Source organism: Schistocerca nitens, chromosome 4 (assembly GCF_023898315.1).
Source record: "Schistocerca nitens isolate TAMUIC-IGC-003100 chromosome 4, iqSchNite1.1, whole genome shotgun sequence".
In the NCBI taxonomy this organism is placed as follows: domain Eukaryota; kingdom Metazoa; phylum Arthropoda; class Insecta; order Orthoptera; family Acrididae; genus Schistocerca; species Schistocerca nitens.
This window is the reverse complement of record NC_064617.1, coordinates 497,884,601-497,897,420: the sequence shown is the minus strand read 5'-3', so window position 1 is coordinate 497,897,420 and position 12,820 is coordinate 497,884,601. Positions and strand designations below refer to the sequence as shown.

The 12,820-nt window shown below is 37.0% G+C and overlaps 1 protein-coding gene across 1 annotated transcript in view; it reads left to right on the top strand.

Moving 5' to 3' along the window:
• Nucleotides 1–482: 482 nt before the first annotated feature.
• LOC126253110 (39S ribosomal protein L21, mitochondrial) overlaps nucleotides 483–12,820 on the top strand; it is a 41,179-nt gene continuing 28,841 nt past the window's right edge. Inside the window, exons 1-2 of the mRNA XM_049954221.1 lie at nucleotides 483–707; nucleotides 6,817–6,930. Coding sequence (XP_049810178.1) covers nucleotides 617–707; nucleotides 6,817–6,930 — 205 coding nt within the window. The 5' untranslated portion in view covers nucleotides 483–616. The remainder of the gene's footprint in view (nucleotides 708–6,816; nucleotides 6,931–12,820) is intronic.

The following is a 12,820-nucleotide window of genomic DNA, read 5'->3' as shown; positions in this document are numbered from 1 at the left end:
GGACAATACTCAGTGAAATTATGCTAGTAATTCCCCGGCACCAGATCAAATACATTTCGTTACTTTGTTAGGCTCTTTGCGGTAAACGGTCTGCGACAATTTTTTTATTATTATTTTATTATTATTATTTCATTGTTTGCCGTTGGGTCAGCCGCTCGTAATTTATCTGTTAAAGAATTATAAGCAGCTACCTTCTTATCCCTGTCGCTATAGTCCCTACTTTTCATTTTCCACAAACATGCGTGATTCCTATGCATTTCGACATTCTACAATGAGCTGTCTAGAACACTAGCGTTTATCTGCCATTTTAATATTCAATCTGCACACAAACTGCGATTCGTACCCACAGGTTTCAGCTATTTCGCTCAAACCTCGAACTCCATCTTCCAGCTATGCGCACATCTGAAACCTGCGCAAATCTTCTATTCATGTGCAATGATCTGTTTGCGCAGCTGAATGTGCACAGACAAATTGTTGCACGTTGAGGGGCCTTTAATCTTTGGTCTGAAATGTTTACAAAACAAAGCATGGGCCACAGTGTAGTGCACGAATAGTTGTACGGAGGAGTTTTAACTAAATATATACTCCTTGAGGTTTTCATGTTGATTATTACGTAATGGCATTGTCTGCAATATGCAAAAGTTTCTGCCGAATCTCATTTGGTACCCATAAATGGGTTAGTAAAAGACAATTTTTGCCCATAGCAGGTTAGTAATAATTATGATAGTATGTTAGTAATTATTGTACTTTTTCAGAACGAATTGTTAATTTACATTTGATGACAAGAAACATAAACTAAGTAGTGTATTTGCCATATTGAAGCAGTGATTCTGTTGTTAGTTTCGTTGCTACATCTTTCTTAGTAACTAATGTTATTGCACAACTTCTCAGCTCTAGGGAGATTAGTGCGGAACGTGGATGTTTGACGTAGCATCCATTTGTGTGCCTCCTAATTATTTGTGTAAACGTTTATTTTTGTAAGTCGACTTGCATAGCCGTTGCTTTTTGTTGTGAACATTCACCTGGTTTATTTCCATTGAATGCAACGTTCAATACATGTCGTTTACAATGTGTTTACTAATTTGTTGTAGGTATGCAACTACAACCATCCATAAGTAAAAATTTTATAATTCTAGATTTGCGCCCTGAAGTACCTGACAATATAGATTCAAGGCTTTGAAATTCCCGTTAGCTGCATGGAAATTGATGGTTGTTGTAAAGTTTCATCACACAGCATTAGTGTGTATTAAAAACGCGCATGTTGTTGCAGGTGTATGTATCCTAACTACTTAGATAAATACCAATGTAATCAGGTAAATACTAGCTATCAGCAAGTGTTACACAACAGCTATTTAGCATAAGGGAGGAAACAACTGGTTTTACCAAAGTACAGATTTCCATTTTAATTTGTTATGTTACATATGGCTGCCACAATCACGGCTAGCAGTAAGCAGTATACCCATAGATTATATTATTATAGTATACAGATTAAGTAAGACACTTGATTTGCATTCAGGAAAACTGGGTTCCAGCCACAGAAAACTTGTATGAGGGTGATGAGAAACCTCTTCACCCACTTATATTTATGGTTCACGGTGTAGTTTCTTGTGGTTGAGCCCTCACTTGCTGAATACACATACAGCGTCTCTGCTGAATGCAAATACCGTATCTGTGGCTTCTGCAGATTAATTTCGGAAACATCAGAATGGTTTCCATCCGATCCCCAATTCAGTGTTAATAGGAACATTAACCACTATCATTTGTTCCATTTAGGATGACAGTAGTAGGCAGAAACAGAGATTCTGCATGTTCCACCCTCAGCCTCTGCTAATAATTTACAAAAGACAATGCAATGGGTATATTTTTTCCAGTGATTTTATGTCATAATAGTTAGTTGCATATCGTGAGAAGTTGAGGTTTATGGGTGAGGGCGAACCAATGAGATCCACCAATCATGTGTAAACTACATCCTAGTTTTTAACCATGAACCTCACATTAAATAAAACATGCGGAATACGCCATATAATTGGTATTGTTTGCCAGCCGGTGTGGCCGAGCGGTTCTAGGTGCTTCAGTCTGGAACTGTGCGACCACTACGGTCGCAAGTTCGAATCCTGCCTCGGGCATGGATGTGTGTGATGTTCTTAGGTTAGTTTTGTTTAAGTAGTTCTAAGTTCTAGGGGACTGATGACCTCAGATGTTAAGTCCCATAGTGCTGAGAGCCAACTGTTTTTTTCTTTTTCTTTTTTTTTTTTTTTTTTTTTTTAACTAGCCTACTGGATACCAAAAAACAGCGTAACCAAAAAAAGCCAATTCAGTTGCAAAATTGTTATTGTTGTAGTCACTAAATCATTATAGGTAAATTCAACTTGATAACATCCAGCAACCATGAAACACAATATCTGTAAAATTATAGCTAATTCATATTTAAAATTTGTATCATTATGTTAAGTGAACCTATGTAGCTAAACAAGCCAACCACAAAATGGTGGTATCTTCAAAATAGCAAACCAGTTTTGACATAATGCTAGTATCATTATCTTCACTTAAAATATGTAGCTACAATTGAGTGCATGACAGCAACCAACCATGAAACTACGATGTTAACAAAATGTCCAGTTCTTATGTAAAACTGGTATCATTGTGTTAATTAACACTTATAACTAAACTGAACTCCACAATACTCACAAATCTCAAAACAGCAGTATAAGGAGACGGTTTTTCTTTCTTTCGTTCTTTTTTTTTTTTTTTTTTTTTGGGGGGGGGGGGTGGGGAGGGGGCAAATCTATTTGAACATAGAGCTGATATCATAAACTTCAGTTAACCTATATGGATGCAATGAACCATATGATACCCATCAGTCCTGTTTCTCACAAAATCCTAAGAACTGAATAAATACATTTCATAGCTAACATACCTTTCAGAAACATCATCATAAAAAATTAATCAAGACTTACTCAAAATAAAAATCGAAAATAAAACACTATTTAATATGCAAACCAAAACACACACAAAAAAAAAAAAATTAAATACGTAGCCTATCTAATCACCCCAACCAAGCATCCATAATCCCCCCTCCCCCAAAAAAATCACTAAAATATCAAAACCCATCCTCCTCACCAACAAATATCTAGTTTCCTGTAATACCTATTGTGTAGACTTAAGTTAAGTTATACAAAAAATGAAGGAATACTTTATTTGAAATAAATCATAACAAACGCAAAAGACTTAAATGCACAAGACTCCCACTGTTCTTCCAAATGAAAACTACATCCCCTCGCCAAAAATTCTTATTAAAACAGACTTACCTACTACAAATAGTTCCCCCCCCCCTCCCCCCTCCCCCCCTCCCCCCTCCCCCCCATGCCTGCCGTGCTTCAACTTGCGAATTCAGTTTATGCATTTTTCTTGTAAATTTTAAAAAGAATTAAAATAGACAGTAAATCTCCTCTGTCAGTAGTATTAATCCAAACAACCTTGCAGGTCAGAAGAGTATCTTTTGACCCTCCTTACAATAATTTTGGTTCCCAAGAGACACATACGTATCGAAGGCACCTTCAATGCTGCACAGGGAGCATTTACATGTTCCAGTGAATTTGAAGAAAAGATTGCTTGAAGATACAAAGAAGGATGGTGAGAATGTAGGCAGGTGACAAAAGAGACCATAGCTCTACAAGGACTGTAGTGCTGACCTATAAGTTTAATTATTTCATGGCACCCCAATGACCTTCCATAGTTTTCGTACAACCCTTTCCTTCTGTAAATTAAGTTCTGTGGTTCACAACTTCCCAATGAGAAGCAAAATGATCTGAAACTCATACCAGTGACTTTTAGTGTGAGTTTATAAACCACTACAGATTCCCACCACCTAAAAAGCAGGTTCCCACATCCAATTACACACAACTCCTTTACGCTTCCCATATTCAACATTAACAAAAGTTGATTCATCAATCTTTGAAAGGCTCCAACCTCCTGTGATTGTACCATTGTCATAGGTTTACTGTAGTTTGATATTTGGTCATTGTACTGTGACCAGAATCCAACAAGACTGGGAATGACTCAACCTGTACAACAGTCCAACCAGATAAGTTCTTCACAGCAAGTTGCATGGGCGTAAATAGGTGGATGACAGCAACTGACAAACGACAAACAACAAACAACGGAGACAACATGATAGAGTAATAAGTCCAGCGAGTAAACTAAAATTGAAACTAGAGCCATAGTGAATTTCGAACCAAGACGTATAGCTGTATCAGCACAATAGCACAGAGAAATCATGACTGACTGCTGAGGTGCTGGACTGCTGCCTTTAAAAAGCCACCGCGAGTATTGATAGGCTAGCACGACAGGAGTATCTTCACGTCGGCACTGGCAGCAGCACTCACAGATTGCTGCATTGCTGCCTAGTGGCTGTCATCAAGGTCCGTGCATTCCACCGGGCTTTGAAACTCACTGGGCTGTGATACTGGTTCCCTCTCCCCTGAAATGGGCACATAGGGGTGGAAGTGCCCAGCATGCAGCTTGGGAAGGAAGAAGCCTGGTTGTCAGGCAACACACTGGGGCAAGATGGTAGGGCTGATGATGGCCATGGGGGTGGAGGCCACAGTGAGGACTCCACCCCCATGCCTGCATCCGTGGGAACCGCTTGTGGTACACTGGAGTGAAAATTGTACCTAGGAGGGTAGAGGATCGGCAAGGGTGGGTGTTATAGATCTGATAGTGGTGCAGTCTGTTGGTGCAGGTGGAGATGATTTAAATAAGGGCACTCCAACCTCCTCAGAGTGTGAACTGTTGTAAGGCTTCGCCCATGGGTGGCAAGCACAGTAGCTGGCACCCACGAGGGTTTTGACCTGTTTCGCCCTGTTGCTGTTGCTGCTCCACGAGTTTTACAAGCTTGGAATCAATGGGACACTGCTAAATGTTTACCTCGTCAACAGTTTCTGTGTCCTGAATTCAACAAGACCGGGAACGACTTAAAAACCAGAACAACAGGCCGACCAGCCAAGGGCATCACACCCAGTTGCCAAGAGTAAACAGGCGGAAAAAATCAACTAGGGAACAACAAGCAGTGGAGAAGGCATGGGATAGTAATAAGTCCAACAAATAAACTAAGACTGAAGGCTGAGGTTTAGTGAACATAGACAATGATGTAAAGCGATATCAATATAACGGTGCAAGAAATCATGACTGACTACTGAGGTGCTGAGCTGCTGGTTTTAGGGGGTCACTGTGAGTGCTGATAGGTGCGATGACAGGCGTGTTCTTGTGGCAGCGCTTGCAGGTTGCAGCAGTTCCACATAGCAGCTGTCATCAAAGTCTGTTCTTCTGGTGGTCTTTCAGTCTTGCCAGGTCAGCATACTGGACAGTGTCCCATACTTTTGCAAAAATGGTATCATATTGTCATGTATTTCCTAGTTCAACATGCAGCTACAATATTGTAAAGTAGAATCCATGGCAATAACACAGAAATCTCCAAATGCAAATTACAGATATATTGTGCCCATCAGTTTTCCAGAAATGGAAATTTACCAAAAGGGAATGCCACATCAAATAACACCTACTTCAAAAGCCAACTTTCAAATACACCATCAAAATATGATGTCATATGCCTTAACATCATTATGTTATCAGTCAAAACTGATGCGCTATGTCGAATGCTCCACTTAACCTGAGTTTGGTTGCATGTTGGTGAAATGAATGAATGAGATTTCATGATAGGGCCATTCCGTGCCAAGTGGTCTAATATCGAGAAATGTTCCCACATGACCATCATGGATTTTGATGAAATTTTGTATGAACATTCACACATGTTCTCAATGAACACTGGTAAAGCTTCATTTTCAGAAATTCAATACTTGCAGAGATATAGTCACTTGTTTGAAACCATAGCACAGCTTTCAATAGTGCATCCTTGAATTTTCAGCAACTTTGAGATGAGATATCTCTGTAAGTATCTGAGCAATTATTCAAGGCACTAATAAACATTTATTAGGCATAATAAAAGATTTCAGGTATAATTTGAGCGCCAGAAAAATGTGTTCAAACTTCCAGTGCGCCTCTTTGATGATGCTACTTTTTCGGGCCTTATATGCTTGCATTGCAAAACCAAATCCACTTTTCTAGATAGTTTAGAATATGCTCTTTCTAATGACCATAGTTTAGAAGAGCTTGGAGAAACACTTTTTTGAAAAATTTGACTAAAAATACCCATTTTTAGCACTTTTTGAAAAATCGTCAACTTTACCCTAGATTTGTGATATAATGGAAAGCAACAGGAGAATTAAATTTTATATTCTAAGACCTTGTGTTGGTGAGTTTTTTCACCCAACTTTGGTTCAAATTATCTGTATGAAAATTGCTCAGAAATCCTTTTCTTAATATTTTACTTTAAAGAGTTCTAAAAGTTGTATAAGATGGCCAAGTTTTGTTTCTTTCATGCAAATACTTACAGAGATATCTCAAAGTTGCTGAAAATTCAAGGATGCACTATTGGAAGCTGTGCTGTGGTCTTAAACAAGTGACTGATCTCTGAAAGTATTGAATTTCTGAAACTGAAACTTTACCAGTGTTCATTGAGAACATACAAAATTTCATCAAAATCCATGAGAGTCATGTGGGAGCCTCCAGACCACTTGGCATGGAATGACCCGATAATAATTATAATTCTTGTTATACAGTATGTTACAGTAATGGAGCGGGAGTTCATAATGGTTTAAAGTGTTTTGGAACAGTGGTTTGATTTGCTTTTGGCATTTGTACTCTGTAAAATTTATTCTTTTTCTTTATAGCATTTTTTTTTTTTCAATAATTTTCCAGGTTCAACAACTGTCAAATTTTCATCTTCTGATGCAAGGGCACTTACACAACCATCAGAAATAAAGCAAGAAGTTGTTGTCGATTCTACAGAAGCAGAAAATAAATTAACAAGAGGTGAGATTATCACTTCAGTACATGTATATGTTGTATATTTGAATGATATCTGCAAGAAGGGACAGTGAACATGTGGCATTGTGCAGAAATTTTGATGTAGAGCACTAACAGCCTTTTTAACGAGAGCTGATCAGATTGCTTCTGACTGAGACAAAGTCTCATATCAGATCTGTGTCTGTTGCTGCAACTGGGAGATTGGGATGCTCATATCATGGTCTGCACCTGAGTAGGAGGGAGAATGAAAGATTAGCTGAGTGTCTTGCAGAAACTGCAATTGGGGGTGGGGGCTGCAAGCAGACAAAACAAAATCCCTGTCATCACTGGAGTCATAGGGGCACATTTTTTGGGGTGGAGCCAGGTTACAGACAGGCAATATTGAAGGAGACTAGAGCAAACAGGATCATTATGTAACAATTTCCAGAAAAATATAATAAATTTGTGTCATTGGAACATGAGGGAGTTGTAAAGCAAGAACTTTCTTGTAAGCCTTGAAGTTGTGGAAACTTCTGAAATGATAAATGGTCTGTGCCCCTCTGAACACCAGATAACCACAAGGATGGAGAAGTTAAATATCAGGGATTACAGAGTAGCATCATTTTGTGTAGAATTAATATGGAAAATGGAGGAGTTGGAAATTATGTAAAAGTTGGACACAAAGTTAAAAAAATATTGAAACAAATATTTTTTATATTAATCAGAACCTAGAAGCATGTGCTTGTGGGTTGTTACTGCAGAGTACTTCTCTGATAATTGTAACAGTCTGCAGATCCAATCCAGAAAACTTTCAGCTATTTATGAGAAATCTAGATGCATTATTGAGCTATTTGTCAGGCAAGAAGAAACTGTTAGTAGTTTGTGGAGATTTCAATGTAGTTTTCTTAAACGATACAGACAGGAAGAGTGAACTAGAATCATTATGTGGGTGTTTTGATATAATTTCACTAGTCAATTTTCCAACTCATGTGCAGGAAGATAGTAGAAAACTGATTGATGATATTTTTATAGACAGTGCTCGTACTGAAACAATTAATCTGGACCCAGTGGTTAATGGACTATCTGATCATGATGCGCAATTAATGGAAATAAACAGTATAGCACCTTACAGCCCTGAGACAGGTTCGTACAAAGCAGAGAGGCCTATTAATGAGAACAGAATACAATGTTTTAAGAATAAGCTAAAAGGGGTGGTGTGGGATGAAGGAGATGTAGAAAGAGGTGCTAAAATCAAATTCAATTTATTACATAGTAAATTTATATTGTTATTTGAAATTTGTTTTCCTAAAAAGTTATCCAGAAGGTCAATTACAAACAGTCATAGGTAACTAAAATGACAGAACAAGTCAGGATCTGACATTTGGTGCAAACTACAATATTATTTTAAGAGAAGTCATTAAAATGCCCTGACTAAAATTAATCATGCTGATAATAAGATTAAAACTGTATGGGATATTGTCAAATGAGAGTCAGGACAGCCAGAAGTTAAATGACAATGTTGTGACTGATAATTCACAAGTTGCAAGTACTTTTACCAACTACTTTCTAAGTGTAGTAGCAAAAATATGATTAAGTGGTTCATTTTGAGAAGCAAGAAAATATATTAAAAACTGTCATTCCACAAAACTTTTAACAACTAGAAGCAGCACAAACATCCTTCACTGAATTATAAAATTTCTAAGAAGTGAAAGTTTAGGTTCATATTCTTTATTAGTTGTTCAGCATCTGTACATGCGGTAAACTTTGTCAGTACCTTTACTTATTAATATTACAAAATACACATTTACATTGTTGTATTTGACATTTCTAAAAATTCTTCTAAAGAATAAAATGGGCTAGCCAGCAAGAAGCAGTGCAGTGTTTACAAAGTTTTTTATATATTTGGATTGCTGTATAGGTATGACTGTTTTTTGTTTTTGCTAGTCTGTTTCATGGTAAGAGCAGAATAGTAATTGTCATTGTATTATAATCATGTTTTTGATTTGTTACACTTAAATCTGGTTGTTCAGTGATTATGTAATTAACACTTTCTTGAATATGTATAGTAACTGCAATTAAAATCTTATACTTTGTGAATGAAGACTTGCAGTGAGTTTTACCAATTGTTCTTGTCATTAACATGGTTACCTTCTTCGGAATTACAAAAATTTCATTTATTTTTTGCTATTTCTTCAGAATATTAATTTGTATTTTAAAGTAGATCGAACAAAGGCAAAATAGGCTGTACTTACATATTTGAATGTGACACATGACAATAGTCACTTTACAAGTTTATTGCTCTTGATAATCTGTTACTTCCTCTACAAGGGAGCTCCACATTAATTTGTCATCAATTGTAATGTCTCAAGATGTTACATTTTGTTCTTCATTTTTGCAGTCTTGGCTAAACTGAACCACATATTCTGCATCTTATTTACATTTAATAGTAACCATTTGCACTGAACCAGGGTGCTGCTCTCTGTTTCACCAATTTGCTTCTTTTGACAAGGTCTTCAGATACATAATTTACAGGCAGAAAAGCAGTATCATCTGCGTTTGTGTATGTCTTTACATCTGTATTATCCAATAAGTCATTTATTTCTATTAGGAATAGAAGGGTACCTAATTTTGGTCCCTGTGGCACTCCATGTTGAACCTCAAGTGTGTTTGATAACTGACCTCCTGAACTCACTGCCTGCTTTCTTTTATTGAGGTCTGATTTCATTAGTTTCAGAGTTTTGCCACAAATTCTATAGTGTTGTAGTTTGCAGAGCAAAACATGGTTCTCAACACAGTTGAAGATTGTACTTAGATCACAGTAGGTTAACTGTGTATGAGCACGGTCCTCGAATGCTGATAAAATATCTCTAAGAGCTCTACAGCATGCATGCATGATCTGTCTTTCGTACCTAAACTGTGATGTACTTAACATCTTGTCTGGTTCTAGGTGCTCATAAATTTGTTTACACATGATGCTCTCAAAGACTTCAGCTAGTACTGGGATTAATGTGGTATTGATGGACTTTCAAAAGGAATTCTGAAAAGTTGTTCCAACAGGGGAGCCAGAATGTTCTATTTCCTCAATGTTAATTTCAGCAAATACAATGAACATTTTTTCTTAAACCATTAGACATATGACTCTGAAATTTGGACAATATTTTCAATGAGTATTTCTCTACAAAGTTATAATGTCATGTTAAGAAATATTTATTGGTTTTTGTTTTACAATTTTTTTAAAAAAATGTTGCCAATTTTTTCTCTAAAACATTGCATCTCTTCTTGTATGACTCCTTAAATACACAGTATTTTTTTTACAATTTGTTGTAACAATAAAGGAAATGAAGTAAACAATATTATGTATAATTTTGATTGACTACTGTTAGTAGTTTTTGGGCAAATGTTCCTTAAGTATGAAAATTTGAAACTTGCAGGAAATGGCTCCCAAAGTTTTTTAATACACTCCTGCTCCATATGACGGATCATCAGAACCCTCTTCTGTTACTAGTGTTAGTTTTCTTTTCACAGGTCTCTTCTTCCCATTTGCTGCATGTTGCAGACTTATGTCTGTTCTTGCTGCAACTCTTAGTCTTTCTTCATCAATTAGGTGCATTGTGGAAATGGTGTTGTGCCCTGGTTGGAAACCTAAACCTTCCAGCACGTCACATTTTATGTTTCCAGCTGTGTATGTTGCAACTGCATCATACCCTCCAAATTGCAATGCTTTTATCTGTACAAACACTGTTTTTGGAATCCTAATCCAAAATTAAGTTGTTCACACTTTCATTGGGATTTTATGTTTTCCCAAGTAGGCACTCTTCCAATAAATTTGGCTGTGACGAATCTCTGAATATGGGCTTAATTACATCAATTACAGCATTTGGCAATCTGTTTTTATGGTCATATTCCTTCCCTGATTGGTACTTACACCATGAGTCATCACCTGTGGAACATACTGCATGTTGTGGGTGCTCATTTGTTGATGCAACATGAAAAAATAATGCCCATACTGCTTTCCTCATATGCTAGGTGCCTCCTGTATTTTGCCTAATTCCCCAACCATAATACCTCTGCAATCTGTCAATTGTTTCATCTGTCAATCTCCCTCTTCCTCCAAGGGTCTTTCCATCAATAAGCTTCTGGGATGCTAATGTCTGCTTTAGTTTGCGCAAGCGAGCTCCTATGCACTTCTGCACATGTCCAGTACATTCCTCTTTTTAATGTGAATTTCATTGCAATAAGGTTTGAGTTCCTCCACAGTTTTGTACCCCTTAGGATCACCATTCCCTAGATAGTTAGTATATCGTACATTATACCACTCCTCTGATCTGTAAAAAATTCTTTTCACTCCCTCTACTTCCATCACTCCACTTGTGCCATGAAAATTGCTTCACAACCTTCATTATGTTCCTCCTTGGTATTGCCCTTACATCTACAGCGTTTGGAGAGAATAGCATCATCAAGAGCATTGCAGCTGTCTCCACTGGTAGCTGTCATGACTCCATTTAAAGACTAATTACCTCTAAGTTGCCATGATTCATCTAAAGCAGCGATTAAATCTCTACAATTTCCATTATCAATCACAGCCTCTTCAGCTGCTTTCTTCATTGTTGCTTGTGCAACATCTTTAGCAGAAGATCCCACCAATAATCTAAACTTGGTTGGTGGTTTTGGCAAGTTCATAATTCCACATGACATTGTCTCTGTAGCACTGCCCTTTCCTATCCAACGCATGCCATACACCAGCCTAACATTTATGTCATACACCTTATTCCCACTATTAACACTATGAGGAATAATATTAGAATTATAAAATGAAACCTCTCCACCAAATTTGTCACTCTTCAATAACATTTTACATGCCAAGCCAATGTGTGAAATTATTTTCAATTTGAGTCCTCTTTCGTTGCAAACTTGACATAATACATTATGTTTTAAAATATTAGTCAGCAAGGAAATGTTAATTATTTCATTCACATCGTTACTGTCACTTTCATAATTTTCAAATTTTTCTTTGCTGTCAAAAAGTTTCTTGCTGGAAGAAATTTTCTCACACAGATTTGGAGTGTTTGGTGAAGCAGACAGAACAACATCTCCCTTCGACACAAAAAATGATTTGTTCTTCCACTCATTGCTGAAATGGGGCATATTTATATCCACAAACCAAATACGTAACACAGATATGATGAAAATTTGTCAAATATGCAAAATTGCTGAACCAAACAATAAACACATAGCAAACTTCACAAGTCAACAAACACAGCATGCCATTTATGTTTACGGATATGAACATTCACCTGTGACTGAGATCAAGGCCTACAATGTTGGAAAACAAAACACTGGCGAATTCCGCCAAGAAACGCTGCCTAAAGACTGTAAGTGGTGCCGTCAGAGATAACACACCAACTCACTATGGCCATTTACGCAGCACGGCGCATCAACTTTGAAACGATAAAAACACACTTAGAAGAGTGAAACTTGTTGTAAGCAAAAAACTCCTAATAATTTTATAATGAAAAAACCCATAAAACGTTAATTTTGCCATTTTCATCATTCTGGCTCCCCATAATAAGCAGTGTCATAAGTGATGTATATATATAATGCATCACTGGCACAGGTTAAAATATATTCATAAGAAGGGTGTCAAGAAAGGCTTAAACATTCACTCAATGTCCTTACTGACATATTTTTCCAAAATATTCAAAAAAGTATTGTACTCGAGCAGTCTCACACTTACGTAGAAACAATTTGCTTAAGTATATCGCACCTTGGTTTCCAGAAGGGGTACTTGACTGAGAATGCTATTTATACATTCACCCATCAAAGAGTACAGGCTTTAAATAATTAAATATCACAGTTTGGTATTTCTTGCGACTGTTCCAAGGAATTTGATTGTGTAGATCATGTTACTCTTTTACAA